General features: G+C 59.0%; 1 protein-coding gene across 1 annotated transcript in view; it reads left to right on the top strand.

The window, feature by feature from the left end:
- Positions 1–21,239, top strand: part of LOC133349339 (FYVE, RhoGEF and PH domain-containing protein 4-like) — a 60,693-nt gene that overhangs the window by 31,672 nt on the left and 7,782 nt on the right. The window contains exons 6-11 of the mRNA XM_061562688.1: positions 15,469–15,543; positions 17,252–17,397; positions 18,225–18,381; positions 19,619–19,757; positions 20,392–20,450; positions 20,828–20,977. Coding sequence (XP_061418672.1) covers positions 15,469–15,543; positions 17,252–17,397; positions 18,225–18,381; positions 19,619–19,757; positions 20,392–20,450; positions 20,828–20,977 — 726 coding nt within the window. The remainder of the gene's footprint in view (positions 1–15,468; positions 15,544–17,251; positions 17,398–18,224; positions 18,382–19,618; positions 19,758–20,391; positions 20,451–20,827; positions 20,978–21,239) is intronic.

Here is a 21,239-nt window from a genome sequence, read left to right as displayed (position 1 = left end):
CCGAGTTTTTGGTGATCGAACTGAGGCCTTCAACTGGCGACCCTTGAGAACCTGGTTGGACCACAGCTCCGTCTCTACGGGGTGTCTGGGTCTCTGTGCGAGTCTACGGGTGTCTGGGTCTCTGTGCGAGTCTACGGGTGTCTGGGTCTCTGTGCGAGTCTACGGGTGTCTGGGTCTCTGTGCGAGTCTACGGGTGTCTGGGTCTCTGTGCGAGTCTACGGGTGTCTGGGTCTCTGTGCGAGTCTACGGGTGTCTGGGTCTCTGTGCGAGTCTACGGGTGTCTGGGTCTCTGTGCGAGTCTACAGGTGTCTGGGTCTCTGTGCGAGTCTACGGGTGTCTGGGTCTCTGTGCGAGTCTACGGGTGTCTGGGTCTCTGTGCGAGTCTACGGGTGTCTGGGTCTCTGTGCGAGTCTACGGGTGTCTGGGTCTCTGTGCGAGTCTACGGGTGTCTGGGTCTCTGTGCGAGTCTACGGGTGTCTGGGTCTCTGTGCGAGTCTACGGGGTGTCTGGGTCTCTGTGCGAGTCTACGGGGTGTCTGGGTCTCTGTGCGAGTCTACGGGTGTCTGGGTCTCTGTGCGAGTCTACGGGTGTCTGGGTCTCTGTGCGAGTCTACGGGTGTCTGGGTCTCTGTGCGAGTCTACGGGTGTCTGGGTCTCTGTGCGAGTCTACGGGTGTCTGGGTCTCTGTGCGAGTCTACGGTGTCTGGGTCTCTGTGCGAGTCTACGGGTGTCTGGGTCTCTGTGCGAGTCTACGGGTGTCTGGGTCTCGTGTGCGAGTCTACGGGTGTTGGTCCTGTGCGAGTCTACGGGTGTCTGGGTCCTCTGTGCGAGTCTACGGGTGTCTGGGTCTCTGTGCGAGTCTACGGGGTGTCTGGGTCTCTGTGCGAGTCTACGGGGTGTCTGGGTCTCTGTGCGAGTCTACGGGGTGTCTGGGTCTCTGTGCGAGTCTACGGGTGTCTGGGTCTCTGTGCGAGTCTACGGGGTGTCTGGGTCTCTGTGCGAGTCTACGGGGTCTGGGTCTCTGTGCGAGTCTACGGGGTGTGTGGGTCTCTGTGCGAGTCTACGGGTGTCTGGGTCTCTGTGCGAGTCTACGGGGTGTCTGGGTCTCTGTGCGAGTCTACGGGGTGTCTGGGTCTCTGTGCGAGTCTACGGGTGTCTGGGTCTCTGTGCGAGTCTACGGGTGTCTGGGTCTCTGTGCGAGTCTACGGGTGTATGGGTCTCTGTGCGAGTCTACGGGGTGTCTGGGTCTCTGTGCGAGTCTACGGGTGTCTGGGTCTCTGTGCGAGTCTACGGGGTGTATGGGTCTCTGTGCGAGTCTACGGGGTGTATGGGTCTCTGTGCGAGTCTACGGGTGTCTGGGTCTCTGTGCGAGTCTACGGGTGTCTGGGTCTCTGTGCGAGTCTACGGGGTGTCTGGGTCTCTGTGCGAGTCTACGGGGTGTCTGGGTCTCTGTGCGAGTCTACGGGGTGTATGGGTCTCTGTGCGAGTCTACGGGTGTATGGGTCTCTGTGCGAGTCTACGGGGTGTCTGGGTCTCTGTGCGAGTCTACGGGGGTCTGGGTCTCTGTGCGAGTCTACGGGGTGTATGGGTCTCTGTGCGAGTCTACGGGGTGTATGGGTCTCTGTGCGAGTCTACGGGTGTCTGGGTCTCTGTGCGAGTCTACGGGTGTCTGGGTCTCTGTGCGAGTCTACGGGGTGTCTGGGTCTCTGTGCGAGTCTACGGGGTGTCTGGGTCTCTGTGCGAGTCTACGGGGTGTATGGGTCTCTGTGCGAGTCTACGGGTGTATGGGTCTCTGTGCGAGTCTACGGGGTGTCTGGGTCTCTGTGCGAGTCTACGGGGTGTCTGGGTCTCTGTGCGAGTCTACGGGGTGTATGGGTCTCTGTGCGAGTCTACGGGGGTATGGGTCTCTGTGCGAGTCTACGGGGTGTCTGGGTCTCTGTGCGAGTCTACGGGGTGTATGGGTCTCTGTGCGAGTCTACGGGGTGTCTGGGTCTCTGTGCGAGTCTACGGGGTGTCTGGGTCTCTGTGCGAGTCTACGGGTGTGGGTCTCTGTGCGAGTCTACGGGTGTCTGGGTCTCTGTGCGAGTCTACGGGTGTCTGGGTCTCTGTGCGAGTCTACGGGTGTCTGGGTCTCTGTGCGAGTCTACGGGGTGTTGTCTGGTCTCTGTGCGAGTCTACGGGTGTATGGTCTCTGTGCGAGTCTACGGGTGTATGGTCTCTGTGCGAGTCTACGGGGTGGTCTCTGTGCGAGTCTACGGGGTGTATGGGTCTCTGTGCGAGTCTACGGGGTGTCTGGGTCTCTGTGCGAGTCTACGGGGTGTCTGGGTCTCTGTGCGAGTCTACGGGGTGTATGGGTCTCTGTGCGAGTCTACGGGGTGTCTGGGTCTCTGTGCGAGTCTACGGGGTGTATGGGTCTCTGTGCGAGTCTACGGGGTGTATGGGTCTCTGTGCGAGTCTACGGGGTGTATGGGTCTCTGTGCGAGTCTACGGGGTGTATGGGTCTCTGTGCGAGTCTACGGGTGTCTGGGTCTCTGTGCGAGTCTACGGGGTGTCTGGGTCTCTGTGCGAGTCTACGGGTGTCTGGGTCTCTGTGCGAGTCTACGGGTGTCTGGGTCTCTGTGCGAGTCTACGGGTGTCTGGGTCTCTGTGCGAGTCTACGGGTGTATGGGTCTCTGTGCGAGTCTACGGGGTGTCTGGGTCTCTGTGCGAGTCTACGGGTGTATGTGTCTCTGTGCGAGTCTACGGGTGTATGTGTCTCTGTGCGAGTCTACGGGTGTATGTGTCTCTGTGCGAGTCTACGGGGTATGGGTCTCTGTGCGAGTCTACGGGGTGTCTGGGTCTCTGTGCGAGTCTACGGGGTGTATGGGTCTCTGTGCGAGTCTACGGGGTGTATGGGTCTCTGTGCGAGTCTACGGGGTGTATGGGTCTCTGTGCGAGTCTACGGGGTGTATGGGTCTCTGTGCGAGTCTACGGGGTGTATGGGTCTCTGTGCGAGTCTACGGGGTCTGGGTCTCTGTGCGAGTCTACGGGGTGTTGGGTCTCTGTGCGAGTCTACGGGGTGTATGGGTCTCTGTGCGAGTCTACGGGTGTATGGGTCTCTGTGCGAGTCTACGGGGTGTATGGGTCTCTGTGCGAGTCTACGGGGTGTCTGGGTCTCTGTGCGAGTCTACGGGGTGTCTGGGTCTCTGTGCGAGTCTACGGGGTGTCTGGGTCTCTGTGCGAGTCTACGGGGTGTATGGGTCTCTGTGCGAGTCTACGGGGTGTATGGGTCTCTGTGCGAGTCTACGGGTGTCTGGGTCTCTGTGCGAGTCTACGGGGTGTATGGGTCTCTGTGCGAGTCTACGGGGTGTTGGGTCTCTGTGCGAGTCTACGGGGTGTCTGGGTCTCTGTGCGAGTCTACGGGGTGTGGGTCTCTGTGCGAGTCTACGGGTCTGGGTCTCTGTGCGAGTCTACGGGTGTGGGTCTCTGTGCGAGTCTACGGTGTCTGGGTCTCTGTGCGAGTCTACGGGGTGTCTGGGTCTCTGTGCGAGTCTACGGGTGTATGTGTCTCTGTGCGAGTCTACGGGTGTATGTGTCTCTGTGCGAGTCTACGGGTGTATGTGTCTCTGTGCGAGTCTACGGGGTATGGGTCTCTGTGCGAGTCTACGGGGTGTCTGGGTCTCTGTGCGAGTCTACGGGGTGTCTGGGTCTCTGTGCGAGTCTACGGGGTGTATGGGTCTCTGTGCGAGTCTACGGGGTGTCTGGGTCTCTGTGCGAGTCTACGGGGTGTATGGGTCTCTGTGCGAGTCTACGGGGTGTCTGGGTCTCTGTGCGAGTCTACGGGGTGTCTGGGTCTCTGTGCGAGTCTAGCGTGTCGGGTAGTCTGGGTCTCGTGCGAGTCTACGGGTGTCTGGGTCTCTGTGCGAGTTCTACGGGGTGTCTGGGTCTCTGTGCGAGTCTACGGGGTGTCTGGGTCTCTGTGCGAGTCTCGGGGTGTATGGGTCTCTGTGCGAGTCTACGGGTGTATGTGTCTCTGTGCGAGTCTACGGGTGTATGGTCTCTGTGCGAGTCTACGGGTGTATGGGTCTCTGTGCGAGTCTACGGGGTGGTGATGGGTCTCTGTGCGAGTCTACGGGTTGTATGGGTCTCTGTGCGAGTCTACGGGGTGTATGGGTCTCTGGCGATGTCCTACGGGGCTGTCTGGGTCTCTGTGCGAGTCTACGGGGTGTATGGGTCTCTGTGCGAGTCTACGGGGTGTATGGGTCTCTGTGCGAGTCTACGGGGTGTCTGGGTCTCTGTGCGAGTCTACGGGTGTAGGGTCTCTGTGCGAGTCTACGGGGTGTCTGGGTCTCTGTGCGAGTCTACGGGGTGTCTGGTCTCTGTGCGAGTCTACGGGGTGATGGGTCTCTGTGCGAGTCTACGGGTGTATTGGTCTCTGTGCGAGTCTACGGGTTGGAGTGTCTGGCTCTCTGTGCGAGTCTACGGGTGTCTGGGTCTCTGTGCGAGTCTACGGGTGTATGGGGTCTCTGTGCGAGGTCTACGGGTGTCTGGTGTCTCTTGTCGCGAGTCTACGGGTGTATGTGTCTCTGTGCGAGTCTACGGGTTGTATGTGTCTCTGTGCGAGTCTACGGGGTGTATGTGTCTCTGTGCGAGCTCTACGGGGTTGTCATGGGGTCTCTGTGCGATGTCTACGGGGTGTCTGGGGTCTCTGTGCGAAGTCTACGGGTTGTCTGGGTCTCTGTGACAGAGTCTACGGGGTGTCTGGGTCTCTGTGCGAGTCTACGGGGTGTCTGGGTCCTCTGTGCGAGTCATACGGGTGTATGGGTGCTCTGTGCGAGTCTACGGGTGTGTCTGGGTCTTGTGCGAGGTCTACGGGGGTATGGGTCTCTGTGCGAGTCTACGGGGTTGTCTGGGTCTCTGTGCGCGTCTACGGTGGTGTCTGGGTCTCTGTGCGAGTCGGGTTTAGGTCTTGGTTGTGTCTGGGTCTCGCTGTGCGAGTCTAACGGGTTGTCTGGGTCTCTGTGCGAGTCTACGGGTGATCTGGGTCTCTGTGCGAGTCTACGGGGTGTATGGGTCTCTGTGCGAGTCTACGGGGTGTATGGGTCTCTGTGCGAGTCTACGGGGTGTATGGGTCTCTGTGCGAGTCTACGGGTGTATGGGTCTCTGTGCGAGTCTACGGGGTGTATGGGTCTCGTGCGAGTCTACGGGGTGTATGGGTCTCTGTGCGAGTCTACGGGGTGTATGGGTCTCTGTGCGAGTCTACGGGGTGTCTGGGTCTCTGTGCGAGTCTACGGGGTGTATGGGTCTCTGTGCGAGTCTAGGGGTGTATGGGTCTCTGTGAGAGTCTACGGGTGTATGGGTCTGTGTGCGAGTCTACGGGTGTATGGGTCTCTGTGCGAGTCTACGGGTGTATGGGTCTCTGTGCGAGTCTAGGTGGTGTATGGGTCTCTGTGCGAGTCTACGGGGTGTCTGGGTCTCTGTGCGAGTCTACGGGGTGTATGGGTCTCTGTGCGAGTCTACGGGGTGTATGGGTCTCTGTGCGAGTCTACGGGTGTATGGGTCTCTGTGCGAGTCTACGGGGTGTATGGGTCTCTGTGCGAGTCTACGGTGTATGGGTCTCTGTGCGAGTCTACGGGGTGTATGGGTCTCTGTGCGAGTCTACGGGGTGTATGGGTCTCTGTGCGAGTCTACGGGGTGTATGGGTCTCTGTGCGAGTCTACGGGTGTATGGGTCTCTGTGCGAGTCTACGGGGTGTCTGGGTCTCTGTGCGAGTCTACGGGGTGTATGGGTCTCTGTGCGAGTCTACGGGGTGTATGGGTCTCTGTGCGAGTCTACGGGGTTATGGGTCTCTGTGCGAGTCTACGGGGTGTATGGGTCTCTGTGCGAGTCTACGGGGTGTATGGGTCTCTGTGCGAGTCTACGGGTGTATGGGTCTCTGTGCGAGTCTACGGGGTGTATGGGTCTCTGTGCGAGTCTACGGGTGTATGGGTCTCTGTGCGAGTCTACGGGTGTATGGGTCTCTGTGCGAGTCTACGGGGTGTATGGGTCTCTGTGCGAGTCTACGGGGTAGTATGGGTCTCCTGTGCGGTCTACGGGGTGTTGGTCTCTGTGCGAGGTCTACGGGGTGTATGGGTCTCTGTGCGAGTCTACGGGTGTATGGTCTCTGTGCGAGTCTACGGGGTGTATGTGTCTCTGTGCGAGCTCTACGGGGTGTATGTGTCTCTGTGCGAGTCTACGGGGGTATGGGTCTCTGTGCGAGTCTACGGGTGTATGGGTCTCTGTGCGAGTCTACGGGTGGTGTATGGGTCTCTGTGCGAGTCTACGGGGTGTATGGGTCTCTGTGCGAGTCTACGGGGTGTATGGGTCTCTGTGCGAGTTACGGGGTGTATGGGTCTCTGTGCGAGTCTACGGGGTGTATGGGTCTCTGTGCGAGTCTACGGGGTGTCTGGGTCTCTGTGCGAGTCTACGGGGTGTATGGGTCTCTGTGCGAGGTCTACGGGGTGTATGGGTCTCTGTGCGAGGTCTACGGGGTGTATGGGTCTCTGTGCGAGTCTACGGGGTGTATGGGTCTCTGTGCGAGTCTACGGGGTGTATGTGTCCTCTGTGCGAGTCTACGGGGTGTATGGGTCTCTGTGCGAGTCTACGGGGTGGTATGGGTCTCTGTGCGAGTCTACGGGGTGTAGGGTCTCTGTGCGATAGTCCTACGGGGTGTAGGGTCTCTGTGCGAGGTCTACGGGGTGTATGGGTCTCTGTGCGAGTCTACGGGTGTATGGGTCTCATGTGCGAGTCTACGGGTGTATGGGTCTCTGTGCGAGGTCTAGGGTGTGTATGGGTCTCTGTGCGAGTCTACGGGGTGTCTGGGTCCTCTGTGCGAGTCTACGGGGTGTATGGGTCTCTGTGCGAGTCTACGGGGTGTATGGGTCCTCTGTGCGAGTCTACGGGGTGTATGGGTCTCTGTGCGAGTCTACGGGGTGTATGGGTCTCTGTGCGAGTCTACGGGGTGTATGGGTCTCTGTGCGAGTCTACGGGGTGTATGGGTCTCTGTGCGAGTCTACGGGGTGTATGGGTCTCTGTGCGAGTCTACGGGGTGTATGGGTCTCTGTGCGAGTCTACGGGGTGTATGGGTCTCTGTGGCAGTCTACGGGGTGTATGGGTCTCTGTGCGAGTCTACGGGGTGTATGGGTATCTGTGCGAGTCTACGGGGTGTATGGGTCTCTGTGCGAGTCTACGGGGTGTATGGGTCTCTGTGCGAGTCTACGGGGTGTATGGGTCTCTGTGCGAGTCTACGGGGTGTATGGGTCTCTGTGCGAGTCTACGGGGTGTATGGGTCTTGTGCGAGTCTACGGGGTGTATGGGGTGTTTTCACCACCATGTCTCTGTGCGAGGTCTACGGGGTGTATGGGTCTCTGTGCGAGTCTACGGGGTTGTCTGGGTCTCTGTGCGAGTCAAGGGGTGTATGGGTCTCTGTGCGAGTCTACGGGGTGTATGGGTCTCTGTGCGAGTCTACGGGGTGTATGGGTCTCTGTGCGAGTCTAACGGGGTGTATGGGTCTCTGTGCGAGTCTACGGGGTGTATGGGTCTCTGTGCGAGTCTACGGGGTGTATGGGTCTCTGTGCGAGTCTACGGGTGTCTGGGTCTCTGTGCGAGTCTACGGGGTGTATGGGTCTCTGTGCGAGGTCTACGGGGTGTATGGGTCTCTGTGCGAGTCTACGGGGTGTATGGGTCTCTGTGCGAGTCTACGGGGTGTATGTGTCTCTGTGCGAGTCTACGGGTGTATGTGTCTCTGTGCGAGTCTACGGGGTGTATGGGTCTCTGTGCGAGTCTACGGGGTGTATGGGTCTCTGTGCGAGTCTACGGGGTGTATGGGTCTCTGTGCGAGTCTACGGGGTGTATGGGTCTCTGTGCGAGTCTACGGGGTGTATGGGTCTCTGTGCGAGTCTACGGGGTGTATGGGTCTCTGTGCGAGTCTACGGGTGTATGGGTCTCTGTGCGAGTCTACGGGGTGTATGGGTCTCTGTGCGAGTCTACGGGGTGTATGGGTCTCTGTGCGAGTCTACGGGGTGTATGGGTCTCTGTGCGAGTCTACGGGGTGTATGGGTCTCTGTGCGAGTCTACGGGGTGTATGGGTCTCTGTGCGAGTCTACGGGGTGTATGTGTCTCTGTGCGAGTCTACGGGGTGTATGTCTCTGTGCGAGTCTACGGGTGTATGGGTCTCTGTGCGAGTCTACGGGGTGTATGGGTCTCTGTGCGAGTCTACGGGGTGTATGGGTCTCTGTGCGAGTCTACGGGGTGTATGGGTCTCTGTGCGAGTCTACGGGGTGTATGTCTCTGTGCGAGTCTACGGGGTGTATGGGTCTCTGTGCGAGTCTACGGGGTGTATGGGCTCTGTGCGAGTCTACGGGGTGTATGGGTCTCTGTGCGAGTCTACGGGGTGTATGGGTCTCTGTGCGAGTCTACGGGGTGTATGGGTCTCTGTGCGAGTCTACGGGGTGTATGGGTCTCTGTGCGAGTCTACGGGTGTATGGTCTCTGTGCGAGTCTACGGGGTGTATGTGTCTCTGTGCGAGTCTACGGGTGTATGGTCTCTGTGCGAGTCTACGGGTGTATGGGCTCTGTGCGAGTCTACGGGGTGTATGGGTCTCTGTGCGAGTCTACGGGGTGTATGGGTCTCTGTGCGAGTCTACGGGGTGTATGGGTCTCTGTGCGAGTCTACGGGGTGTATGGGTCTCTGTTGCGAGTCTACGGGGTGTATGGGTCTCTGTGCGAGTCTACGGGGTGTATGGGTCTCTGTGCGAGTCTACGGGTGTGTATGGGTCTCTGTGCGAGTCTACGGGGTGTATGGGTCTCTGTGCGAGTCTACGGGGTGTAGGGTCCTGTGCGAGTCACGGGGGGTATGGGTCTCTGTGCGAGTCTACGGGATGTATGGTCTCTGTGCGGGTCTACGGTGATGGGTCTCTGTGCGAGTCTACGGGGTGTATGGGTCTCTGTGCGAGTCTACGGGGTGTATGGGTCTCTGTGCGAGTCTACGGGGTGTATGGGGTCTCTGTGCGAGTCTACGGGGTGTATGGGTCTCTATGCGAGTCTACGGGGTGTATGGGTCTCTGTGCGAGTCTACGGGGTGTATGGGTCTCTGTGCGAGTCTACGGGGTGTCTGGGTCTCTGTGCGAGTCTACGGGGTGTATGGGTCTCTGTGCGAGTCTACGGGGTGTATGGGTCTCTGTGCGAGTCTACGGGGTGTGATGGTCTCTGTGCGAGTCTACGGGGTGTCTGGGTCTCTGTGCGACGTCTACGGGGTGTATGGGTCTCTGTGCGAGTCTAAGGGGTGTATGGGTCTCTGTGCGAGTCTACGGGGTGTATGGGTCTCTGTGCGAGTCTACGGGGTGTATGGGTCTCTGTGCGAGTCTACGGGGTGTATGGGTCTCGGTGCGAGTCTACGGGGTGTCTGGGTCTCTGTGCGAGTCTACGGGGTGTATGGGTCTCTGTGCGAGTCTACGGGGTGTATGGTCTCTGTGCGAGTCTACGGGGTGTATGGGTCTCTTGCGAGTCTACGGGGTGTATGGGTCTCTGTGCGAGTCTACGGGGTGTATGGGTCTCTGTGCGAGTCTACGGGGTGTATGGGTGCCTCTGTGCGAGTCTACGGGGTGTATGGGTCTCTGTGCGAGTCTTACGGGGTGTATGGGTCTCTGTGCGAGTCTACGGGGTGTATGGGTCTCTGTGCGAGTCTACGGGGTGTATGGTCTCTGTGGCAGAGTCTACGGGGTGTATTGGGTCTCTGTGAGAGTCTACGGGGTGTATGGGTCTCTGTGCGAGTCTACGGGGTGTATGGGTCTCTGTTGCGCGTCTACTGGGGTGTATGGGTCTCTGTGCGAGTCTACGGGGGTGATGGGTCTCTGTGCGCGTCGAAGCGGGTGTATGGGTCTCTGTGCCAGGTCTACGGGGTGTATGGGTCTCTGTGCGAGTCTACGGGGTGTATGGGTCTCTTGTGCGGTCTACGGGGTGTATGGCGTCTCTGTGCGAGTCTACGGGTGTATGGGTCTCTGTGCGAGTCTACGGGTGTATGGGCCTCTCTGTGCGAGTACGGGGTGTATGGGTATCTGTGCGAGTCTACGGGTGTATGGGTCTCTCGTGCGAGTCTACGGGGTGTATGGCGTCTCTGTGCGAGTCTACGGGGTGTATTGGGGTCCTCTGTGCGAGTCTACGGGTGTATGGGTTCTCTGTGCGAGTCTACGGGGTGTATGGGTCTCTGTGCGAGTCTACGGGGTGTATGGGTCTCTGTGCGAGTCTACGGGGTGTATGGGTCTCTGTGCGAGTCTACGGGGTTATGGGTCTCTGTGCGAGTCTACGGGGTGTATGGGTCTCTGTGCGAGTCTACGGGGTGTTGGGTCTCTGTGCGAGTCTACGGGGTGTATGGGTCTCTGTGCGAGTCTACGGGGTGTATGGGTCTCTGTGCGAGTCTACGGGGTGTATGGGTCTCTGTGCGAGTCTACGGGGTGGTTGGGTCTCTGTGCGAGTCTACGGGGTGTATGGGTCTCTGGCGAGTCTACGGGGTGTACTGGGTCTCTGTGCGAGTCTACGGGGTGTATGGGTCTCTGTGCGAGTCTACGGGGTGTATGGGTCTCTGTGCGAGTCTACGGGGTGTATGGGTCTCTGTGCGAGTCTACGGGGTGTATGGGTCTCTGTGCGAGTCTACGGGGTGTATGGGTCTCTGTGCGAGTCTACGGGTGTATGGGTCTCTGTGCGAGTCTACGGGGTGTATGGGTCTCTGTGCGAGTCTACGGGGTGTATGGGTCTCTGTGCGAGTCTACGGGGTGTATGGGTCTCTGTGCGAGTCTACGGGTGTATGGGTCTCTGTGCGAGTCTACGGGGTGTATGTGGTCTCTGTGCGAGTCTACGGGGTGTATGGGTCTCTGTGCGAGTCTACGGGTGTAGGGTCTCTGTGCGAGTCTACGGGGTGTATGGGTCTCTGTGCGAGTCTACGGGGTGTATGGGTCTCTGTGCGAGTCTACGGGGTGTATGGGTCTCTGTGCGAGTCTACGGGGTGTATGGTCTCTGTGCGAGTCTACGGGTGTATGGGTCTCTGTGCGAGTCTACGGGGTGTATGGTCTCTGTGCGAGTCTACGGGGTGTATGGGTCTCTGTGCGAGTCTACGGGGGTGTTAGGTGTTGGTCTCTGTGCGAGTTCTACGGGTTGTATGGGCTCTGTGCGAGGTCATACGGGGTGTATGGTCTCTGTGCGAGTCTACGGGGTGTATGGGTCTCTGTGCGGTCTACGGGGTGTATGGGTCTCTGTGCGAGTCTACGGGGTGTATGGGTCTCTGTGCGAGGTCTACGGGGTGTATGGGTCTCTGTGGGCGAGTACTACGGGGTGTATGGGTCTCTGTGCGAGTCTACGGGGTGTATGGGTCTCTGTGCGAGTCTACGGGGTGTATGGGTATCTGTGCGAGTCTACGGTGGTTGTATGGGTCTCTGTGCGAGTCTACGGGGTGTATGGGTCTCTGTGCGAGTCTACGGGGTGTATGGGTCTCTGTGCGAGTCTACGGGGTGTATGGGTCTCTGTGCGAGTCTACGGGGTGTATGGGTCTCTGTGCGAGTCTACGGGGTGTATGGGTTCTCTGTGCGAGTCTACGGGGTGTATGGGTCTCTGTGCGAGTCTACGGGGTGTATGGGTCTCTGTGCGAGTCTACGGGGTGTATGGTCTCTGTGCGAGTCTACGGGGTGTATGGGTCTCTGTGCGAGTCTACGGGGTGTATGGGTCTCTGTGCGAGTCTACGGGGTGTATGGGTCTCTGTGCGAGTCTACGGGGTGTATGGGTCTCTGTGCGAGGTCTACGGGGTGTATGGGTCTCTGTGCGAGTCTACGGGGTGTATGGGTCTCTGTGCGAGTCTACGGGGTGTGTGGGGCTCTGTGCGAGGTCTACGGGGTGTATGGGTCTCTGTGCGAGTCTACGGGGTGTAGTGTCTGTGCGATCTCGGGTGATGGTCTCTGTGCGCGTCTACGGGGTGTATGGGTCCTCTGTGCGAGTCTACGGGGTGTATGGGTCTCTGTGCGAGTCTACGGGGTGTATGGGTCTCTGTGCGAGTCTACGGGGTGTATGGGTCTCTGTGCGAGTCTACGGGGTGTATGGGTCTCTGTGCGAGTCTACGGGGTGTATGGGTCTCTGTGCGAGTCTACGGGTGTATGGGTCTCTGTGCGAGTCTTACGGGGTGTATGGGTCTCTGTGCGAGTCTACGGGTGTATGGGTCTCTGTGCGAGTCTACGGGGTGTATGGGTCTCTGTGCGAGTCTACGGGGTGTATGGGTCTCTGTGCGAGTCTACGGGGTGTATGGGTCTCTGTGCGAGTCTACGGGGGTATGGGTCTCTGTGCGAGTCTACGGGGTGTAGGGTCTCTGTGCGAGTCTACGGGGTGTATGGGTCTCTGTGCGAGTCTACGGGGTGTATGGGTCTCTGTGCGAAGTCTCCGGGGTGTGATGTGTCTCTGTGCGAGTCTACGGGGTGTATGGGTCTCTGTGCGAGTCTACGGGGTGTATGGGTCTCTGTGCGAGTCTACGGGGTGTATGGGTCTCTGTGGAGTCTACGGGGTGTATGGGTCTCTGTGCGAGTCTACGGGGTGTATGGGTCTCTGTGCGAGTCTACGGGGTGTATGGGTCTCTGTGCGAGTCTACGGGGTGTATGGGTCTCTGTGCGAGTCTACGGGGTGTATGGGTCTCTGTGCGAGTCTACAGGGTGTATGGGTCTCTGTGCGAGTCTACGGGGTTGTATGGGTCTCTGTGCGAGTCTACTGGGTTGTATGGGTCTCTGTGCGAGTCTACGGGGTGTAGGGTCTCCTTGTGGAGAGTCTACGGGGTGTATGGGTCTCTGTGCGAGTCTACGGGGTGTAGGGTCTCTGTGCGAGTCTACGGGTTTATGTGTCTCTGTGCGAGTCTCAGGGGTGTATGGGTCTCTGTGCGAGTCTACGGGGTGTATGGGTCTCTGTGCGAGTCTACGGGGTGTATGGGTCCTCTGTGCGAGTCTACGGGGGTGTATGGGTCTCTGTGCGAGTCTACGGGGTGTATGGGTCTCTGTGCGAGTCTACGGGGTGTAGGGTTCTCTGTGCGAGTCTACGGGGTGTATGGGTCTCTGTGCGAGTCTACGGGGTGTATGGGTCTCTGTGCGAGTCTACGGGGGTGTATGGGTCTCTGTGCGAGTCTACGGGGTGTATGTGTCTCTGTGCGAGTCTACGGGGGTATGGGTCTCTGTGCGAGTCTACGGGGTGTATGGGTCTCTGTGCGAGTCTACGGGGTGTATGGGTCTCTGTGCGAGTCTACGGGGTGTATGGGTCTCTGTGCGAGTCTACAGGGTTATGTGTCTCTGTGCGAGTCTACGGGGTTATGGGTCTCTGTGCGAGTCTACAGGGTTATGGGTCTCTGTGCGAGTCTACGGGGTTATGGGTCTCTGTGCGAGTCTACGGGGTGTATGTGTCTCTGTGCGAGTCTACGGGGTGTATGGGTCTCTGTGCGAGTCTACAGGGTTATGTGTCTCTGTGCGAGTCTACAGGGTGTATGGGTCTCTGTGCGAGTCTACGGGGTGTATGGGTCTCTGTGCGAGTCTACGGGGTGTATGTGTCTCTGTGCGAGTCTACGGGGTGTATGGTCTCTGTGCGAGTCTACAGGGTTATGGGTCTCTGTGCGAGTCTACGGGGTTATGGGTCTCTGTGCGAGTCTACGGGGTGTATGTGTCTCTGTGCGAGTCTACGGGGTGTATGGGTCTCTGTGCGAGTCTACAGGGTTATGTGTCTCTGTGCGAGTCTACAGGGTGTATGGGTCTCTGTGCGAGGTCTACGGGGTGTATGGGTCTCTGTGCGAGTCTACGGGGTGTATGTGTCTCTGTGCGAGTCTACGGGGTGTATGGGTCTCTGTGCGAGTCTACAGGGTTATGTGTCTCTGTGCGAGTCTACAGGGTGTATGGGTCTCTGTGCGAGTCTACGGGGTGTATGGGTCTCTGTGCGAGTCTACAGGGTTATGTGTCTCTGTGCGAGTCTACGGGGTGTATGGGTCTCTGTGCGAGTCTACGGGGTGTATGGGTCTCTGTGCGAGTCTACAGGGTTATGTGTCTCTGTGCGAGTCTACAGGGTTATGGGTCTCTGTGCGAGTCTACAGGGTTATGGGTCTCTGTGCGAGTCTACGGGGTTATGGGTCTCTGTGCGAGTCTTCGGGGTGTATGTGTCTCTGTGCGAGTCTACAGGGTTATGGGTTTCTGTGCGAGTCTACGGGGTGTATGTGTCTCTGTGCGAGTCTACGGGGTGTATGTGTCTCTGTGCGAGTCTACAGGGTTATGGGTTTCTGTGCGAGTCTACGGGTGTATGTGTCTCTGTGCGAGTCTACGGGGTTATGTCCGTCCATAGGCGTCTGTGCGGTTCACTCACAGGCAGCCAGACCCAGATCCCAACCCAGGACCTTGGCCATCCTGTCCGAGTGTCTCTGATACGGCCACTGTGAACCTGGCACGGTCACTGTGAACCTGGCACGGCCACTGTGAACCTGGCACGGCCACTGTGAACCTGGCACGGCCACTGTGAACCTGGCACGGCCACTGTGAACCTGACACGGCCACTGTGAACCTGGCACGGCCACTGTGAACCTGGCACGGTCACTGTGAACCTGGCACGGCCACTGTGAACCTGGCACGGCCACTGTGAACCTGGCACGGCCACTGTGAACCTGGCACGGCCACTGTGAACCTGGCACGGCCACTGTGAACCTGGCACGGCCACTGTGAACCTGGCACGGCCACTGTGAACCTGGCACGGCCACTGTGAACCTGGCACGGCCACTGGCACGGCCACTGTGAACCTGACACGGCCACTGTGAACCTGACACGGCCACTGTGAACCTGACACGGCCACTGTGAACCTGACACGGCCACTGTGAACCTGACACGGCCACTGTGAACCTGACACGGCCACTGTGAACCTGACACGGCCACTGTGAACCTGGCACGGCCACTGTGAACCTGGCACGGTCACTGTGAACCTGGCACGGCCACTGTGAACCTGGCACGGCCACTGTGAACCTGGCACGGCCACTGTGAACCTGGCACGGCCACTGTGAACCTGGCACGGCCACTGTGAACCTGACACGGCCACTGTGAACCTGACACGGCCACTGTGAACCTGACACGGCCACTGTGAACCTGACACGGCCACTGTGAACCTGACACGGCCACTGTGAACCTGACACGGCCACTGTGAACCTGACACGGCCACTGTGAACCTGGCACGGCCACTGTGAACCTGGCACGGCCACTGTGAACCTGACACGGCCACTGTGAACCTGGCACGGCCACTGTGAACCTGGCACGGCCACTGTGAACCTGGCACGGCCACTGTGAACCTGGCACGGCCACTGTGAACCTGGCACGGCCACTGTGAACCTGGCACGGCCACTGTGAACCTGGCACGGCCACCACCTCGCCGACCTCGTCACGACGTCCCCCCGTCGGTTCCCCCTCCTCCAGAAGCTGCACCTCACTGCCATGGAGCTGCTGGAGACGGAGAGGACTTACGTGAAGAGGCTCAGCCTCCTGGATGAGGTGCTCACCCTGCACCTGCACCCTGCACCCTGCACCTACACCCTGCACCTACACCCTGCACCTGCACCCTGCACCTGCACCCTGCACCCTGCACCAACACCCTGCACCAACACCCTGCACCTGCACCCTGCACCTACACCCTGCACCTACACCCGCACCTACACCCTGCACCTGCACCCTGCACCTACACCCTGCACCTACATCCTGCACCTGCACCCTGCACCTGCACCCTGCACCTACACCCTGCACCTACACCCGCACCTACACCCTGCACCTGCACCCTGCACCAACACCCTGCACCTACATCCTGCACCTACACCCTGCACCTGCACCCTGCACCTACACCCTGCACCTACACCCTGCACCTACACCCTGCACCTACACCCTGCACCTACACCCTGCACCTGCACCCTGCACCTACACCCGCACCTACACCCTGCACCTGCACCCTGCACCAACACCCTGCACCTACATCCTGCACCTGCACCCTGCACCTGCACCCTGCACCTACACCCTGCACCTACACCCTGCACCTGCACCCTGCACCTGCACCCTGCACCCTGCACCCTGCACCTGCACCCTGCACCCTGCACCAACACCCTGCACCAACACCCTGCACCTGCACCCTGCACCTACACCCCGCACCTACACCCCGCACCTACACCCCGCACCTACACCCCGCACCTACACCCGCACCTACACCCCGCACCTACACCTTGCACCCGCACCTACACCCCGCACCTACACCCGCACCTACACCCCGCACCTACACCCGCACCTACACCCCGCACCTACACCCAGCGCATACACCCTGCACCTACACCCGCACCTACACCCTGCACCTACACCCCGCACCTACACCCGCACCTACACCCAGCGCATACACCCTGCACCTACACCCCGCACCTACACCCTGCACCCTGCACCTACACCCTGCACCTACATCCTGCCACTACACCCTGCACCGACACCAACACTCGGCACCTGCACCTACAGAAGGGTCGGGTTAGGGGTCCTTCCATCACTCTGCCGTGGGAGGGGCGCCTCCTGGTGGACACGGCGGTGTATTGCATGCAAAGTGAAGCAAAGGGCCGGGGCAGAATCAGAATCTTTATTTAGAGTGGAAGAATCCGATGAGCTATGAAGCTCTTTTCACAGATGTCCAGATTGCTCCGCTCCCTCCCCCCCCCCACTGCGGAGTGTGTCTGGTTAACGGGGTGAGAACTCAAGATTGCCGTGGGTGAGCGGCGCTTGCAAGAGGGATCCGGGATGGCGCCTCCCTTCGTGAGAGCCTTGCACCACGAGACTCGCGCAGCATCGTGAGGGGCGTTGTCGTGCACAGCACTGCGTTCTTTACACATCCCATCAGTCACACGGCCATCTGGGAATGCATACGTTTAGCAGCAATGGCTAGTCAACGCAAGCAAAACTCTGAGCCATTTTAGGCATTCACTGCCTCATCAGCAGTCAGGTTGGCTTGGAACAACGCTGGGGAGTTATCTGATGTTCATCGGCAAAGACTGGTTTCAACAATCAGTGTCTCATCAACAGAGACAGGCTGACTTGAACCAACGCCGGTGGGCTGCCTGATGCCGTAAGAATGCCGCGCAGAGCGGACGAACGGCGAGCTGACGATCCGCCCTCTCTCTCCGCCGTCTCTCGAGGTCAAGAGTTTATCCCCCGCGCTTGCCCGTGGGTTGCCCCGCAGGTGTTCCACAAGCAGCTGCGGGAGGAGGCGGAGAAGGGGTCGTTTTCGGTGGACGTGGTGTCGCAGATCTTCTCCAACCTTCCCTCCATCCACAGCTTCCACCGCGACTTCCTGCTGCCCGAGCTTGAGCAGCGCATGCAGGAGTGGTGCGTGCGGCGGCCACGGCGTCGGCGCGGGCAGCAGTTGCAGTCTCATAATAAAACTGTAAACTCTTTTTATTTGACCACGATGGGCCCACTGAGCTGTACAGCTCTTTTTCAGAAGCGACCTGGCCGCAACGAAGTTGGATTATCACGTGGGAATGTATAGCAGCCAAATACTGTAAACGCGTGATGTCGATTCTAAATGCGGAGGGAAAAACCGGAGGGCCTGGAGAAAATGTCACACGACCACGGGGAGAGAGACATGCAAATTCCAAATATAAGCAGGCGTCAGGGCTGAGATTGAACCCACAACCTCCTGCATGCCAGGCGAGGTAGTTAACATCTCGCGACCAAATTAGGATAGAGACTGTGTGTGTGTTTCTACCTTGGTCTTGTTTACCAATCATCAGGCAAGTGCAGTGTGTAATAATAAATATTATTGCGGTCGCTTTATGGCAGCGACATTTATGGGACTGCATCTCAGAAACGCCAGGGCAGAGCGGAACCTCCTCATGCGCCCGCGGGAAGGGAGTTTCACAACATTCACGCGGCGATCCACCAACCCTCGCTGCTTCCTCCGCAGCGCTGGGTTACAGGCGGCCCTACGTAGCAGTGCCGCCACCATCGCCCCGGCTTAATATGCAAGAACCTAACTTGCACGTCAACCGAGAAGATTGGCAAATGCAGAATGGCGTAACCGTGGTGGGCCGTGAGGACTGGAGTGGCTTAGACGCGTAGCCCGAGGCTCTGCATCGCAAGCAGGGACATTTAATGAGTCCTGATCGTTACCACGACCCCTGCGTGACCTGGTCGCCGCCCCACCGCCCCAGGGACACGAACCCGCGCATCGGGGACATCCTGCAGAAGCTGGCGCCGTTCCTCAAGATGTACGGAGTCTACGTGAAGAACTTCGACGACGCCCACAAGCTGGTGTCCACCTGGACCACCCAGTCGTCGCGCTTCGCCGACATCGTCCTCGACATCCAGGTGCATGCATGCATGCACGCACACACGCACGCACGCACACACACACGCACGCACACACGTACGCATGCAAGTACACACACACGCACGCACACAAGGTACGCACGCACACACGTACGCACGCGCACGCACACACGCGCACACACACGCACACACACGTACGCACACACGTGCCGGCGCAGCGTGGGTCCCGCTACTTCCGTTTCTCACGGCCCCCGACCCACTCCACAGTCCTGCGATGCAACAATGCACCTGGCACCTGCCTGCACACGTGTTTTATTTCATTGCTCCATCTCCGTGTGGGGGGCGTGCCCCCACAACCCCCCCTGCCTTTGTCGGACTCGCTGTAGCCAGAGCCACATCTCCACGTTGCTCGCAAACAGCACGTGCCGAGCCCTCCTGGTTTGAGACCTCTGTATGTGTGTGTGTGTTGAACTTCTTTCGCACCGTACATTACCAACCGTGCTCATCGGAGGTGCGGGGGGAAGGACTACAAACTAAACACAAAAAGCAGTTCTCAAGAAATTAGTTTTCAATCTTGACGATTTAAAAGTGCATAGCGCCAGTGGCTTCCCAATATCAGAAAGAAGAGCGTTCCAGACGGCCGCAGAAGCGCATCCGAAAGCGCGCGATGCAGTGACCACTGCTGGCACGGCCCCGCCATGTGACGTCACGTGGACCTTGCGGCCACGCGAGGCCCTGCCGCCTTGAAACGGACCGCAAACGACCCCCTGTCTGTCACACACACATGCGCATGCACACAAAGACAAAGGTCCCCCGTATAGACTTTAGCTGACTGCTGGAGCAAGCAAGTGCTGTTCACGAGTGCCTATAAAGGCTGGCACGACACACGAGGGTGTGGGTGGCCAGCACCACGCCAGGCCGCCTTTGTCTCCCCTTGCTGATGTTTACACACCACACCAGGCACTGGAGGCCCAGGACCGGTTCAGATATTCCCAATTGGTATTGGCTGCAACGAAGCAGGAATCAAAACTCGAGCCGCCGGGTTCGTAGCGCAGTGATATCCACTACACCACCGCTCCCCATGACACACATGCACACAAAGAACAGACGTACACACACTCGCACGTGCAATCCTTAATACCACCCTATCTCCTGTCATCTCTCCTCTGCCCCTCTCCCCTCCCCTCTTCCCTCATCTTATTCGGGACCCACTGGGGACCCCCTCCTCCTTCCCCGCGCCCCCCCTCCCCTCTCCCCCGTGGGGTCCCTACCCCAGCGGCAGGCGGAGTGCATGAACCTGACGCTGCAGAACCACATGCTGGGCCCCGTGCAGCGCATCCCACGCTACCAGCTGCTGCTGCAGGACTACCTCAAGCGGCTGGCACCCGGCGCGCCCGACCGCCCCGACGCCGAGAGTGAGGCGCCTGGCACACACCGCGTTCCGTGTGCCACCCCTTGCCACCCTTTGCCTTTGGCGTAGCTGCTCAGTCACCCCGTCGCATGCCCCAGTCTACACCAGCGACCCGGGAAATATTCAGTCCGAAATTAGGAACGTAACGTTTACGTCTTATATATCGGTCAAATTAAATTCCGTGCGTAACATCGACGGAATGGATACATAAAGATTGTTCCGAACGGTGGTTGTTCCGTTCCAAACGACGTGTTCCGTTCTGATCTGTGTACTCTATGCTGGCGCAAGTTGTGTTCCGTGCCGTGCGTGTTCACGGTTGTGCTGCTGCGTATCTTGCTGGTGTGTTCTCGGGTCGTACCGCGCCTGTTGTTCGGCACGATGTCTGACGTTTCATTCCACGAGCCTCTTCATGTCAGAGAGATGCGCGTGTTTTGTTCTGATCTCTGTGTTCTGTGCGGTGTGTGCTCATTTGAGAGCTGTGTGTGCAAGTTCTTCTGGTGTGTGTGTGTCTAATATGGAGTGCGTTCTGTTCCATCTCTTCTGTTCTACATAACACGTGTTCTGTTCCAAAACCATGTGTGTGTGCGCGCGCGCACGTGCGTGTGTCCTGCGCCGTGTGTGTTTTGCTCCGTGTGCAGAATCGCTGGATCTCATCGCCACGGCCGCCACGCATTCCAACAGCGCCATCAGGCGAAACGTGAGCCCCGCTCTTATCTCTCTCCCCTCTCTCTCCTCTCTCACACTCGCCACCACAAACACATCACTCGCCCCACAGCGTGTCTCCACATGCACCCACATGTACCTGTGTGTCCTCGCATGTCCTCATGAGGTGTCCCGTGTGTCCCTCCACGTGTCTCTGCGTGTTTAGCCCGTGTGTGTCCCCCTGTATGTATTCCACCCCCCCTCCCTGCGTGTCTCCACGAGCTGTCCGCCATGTGTTACACACGTGTCTCCACGTGTCCCACGTGACTCCCCGTGCGTTGTACCTGCGTGTCTCGGTGTGTCCCCCCCCGTGTCCCCGCTCGTCTCACCGTGTCTGCCGCGTGTTGCCACCCCCCCCCCCCCCCCGCCCAGGAGCACATGCAAGCGCTGCTGCGCGTCCACGAGATGCTGGGCGGGGAGGTGACGGACATTGTGTGCCCCGACACGGAGCTGCTCAAGGAGGGAATCATCCTCAAGCGCTCCGTGCGCATCGGTGTCCCGCAGGAGCGCTACCTCTTCCTGGTGAGGCCAACAGCAGCAGCAGCAGCAGGGTCATCATCATCCCCGGCTTCAGATTCATCAAGAACATTAGCATCGGCAGTAGACTCATTGGCATTGGCAGCACCATCGTTGCCATCATCAGCAGCACAATCAGGAGCAAACTTTGTGATCGGCATGAACGCGATGGCGCAATTGCGACACGGCCGGGAATGAGGGCTATCACGTGCCCAGCGGTGGGTTTCAAACAACCCCCAAAGACGCGTCAACAGCGCTCAGCCTTGCG

Source organism: Lethenteron reissneri, chromosome 30 (assembly GCF_015708825.2).
Source record: "Lethenteron reissneri isolate LAM-NWPU_2019-01 chromosome 30, ASM1570882v1, whole genome shotgun sequence".
In the NCBI taxonomy this organism is placed as follows: Eukaryota; Metazoa; Chordata; class Hyperoartia; order Petromyzontiformes; family Petromyzontidae; genus Lethenteron; species Lethenteron reissneri.
The sequence above is the reverse complement of the archived record's forward strand: the minus strand, read 5'-3'. Positions and strand labels throughout refer to the sequence as shown.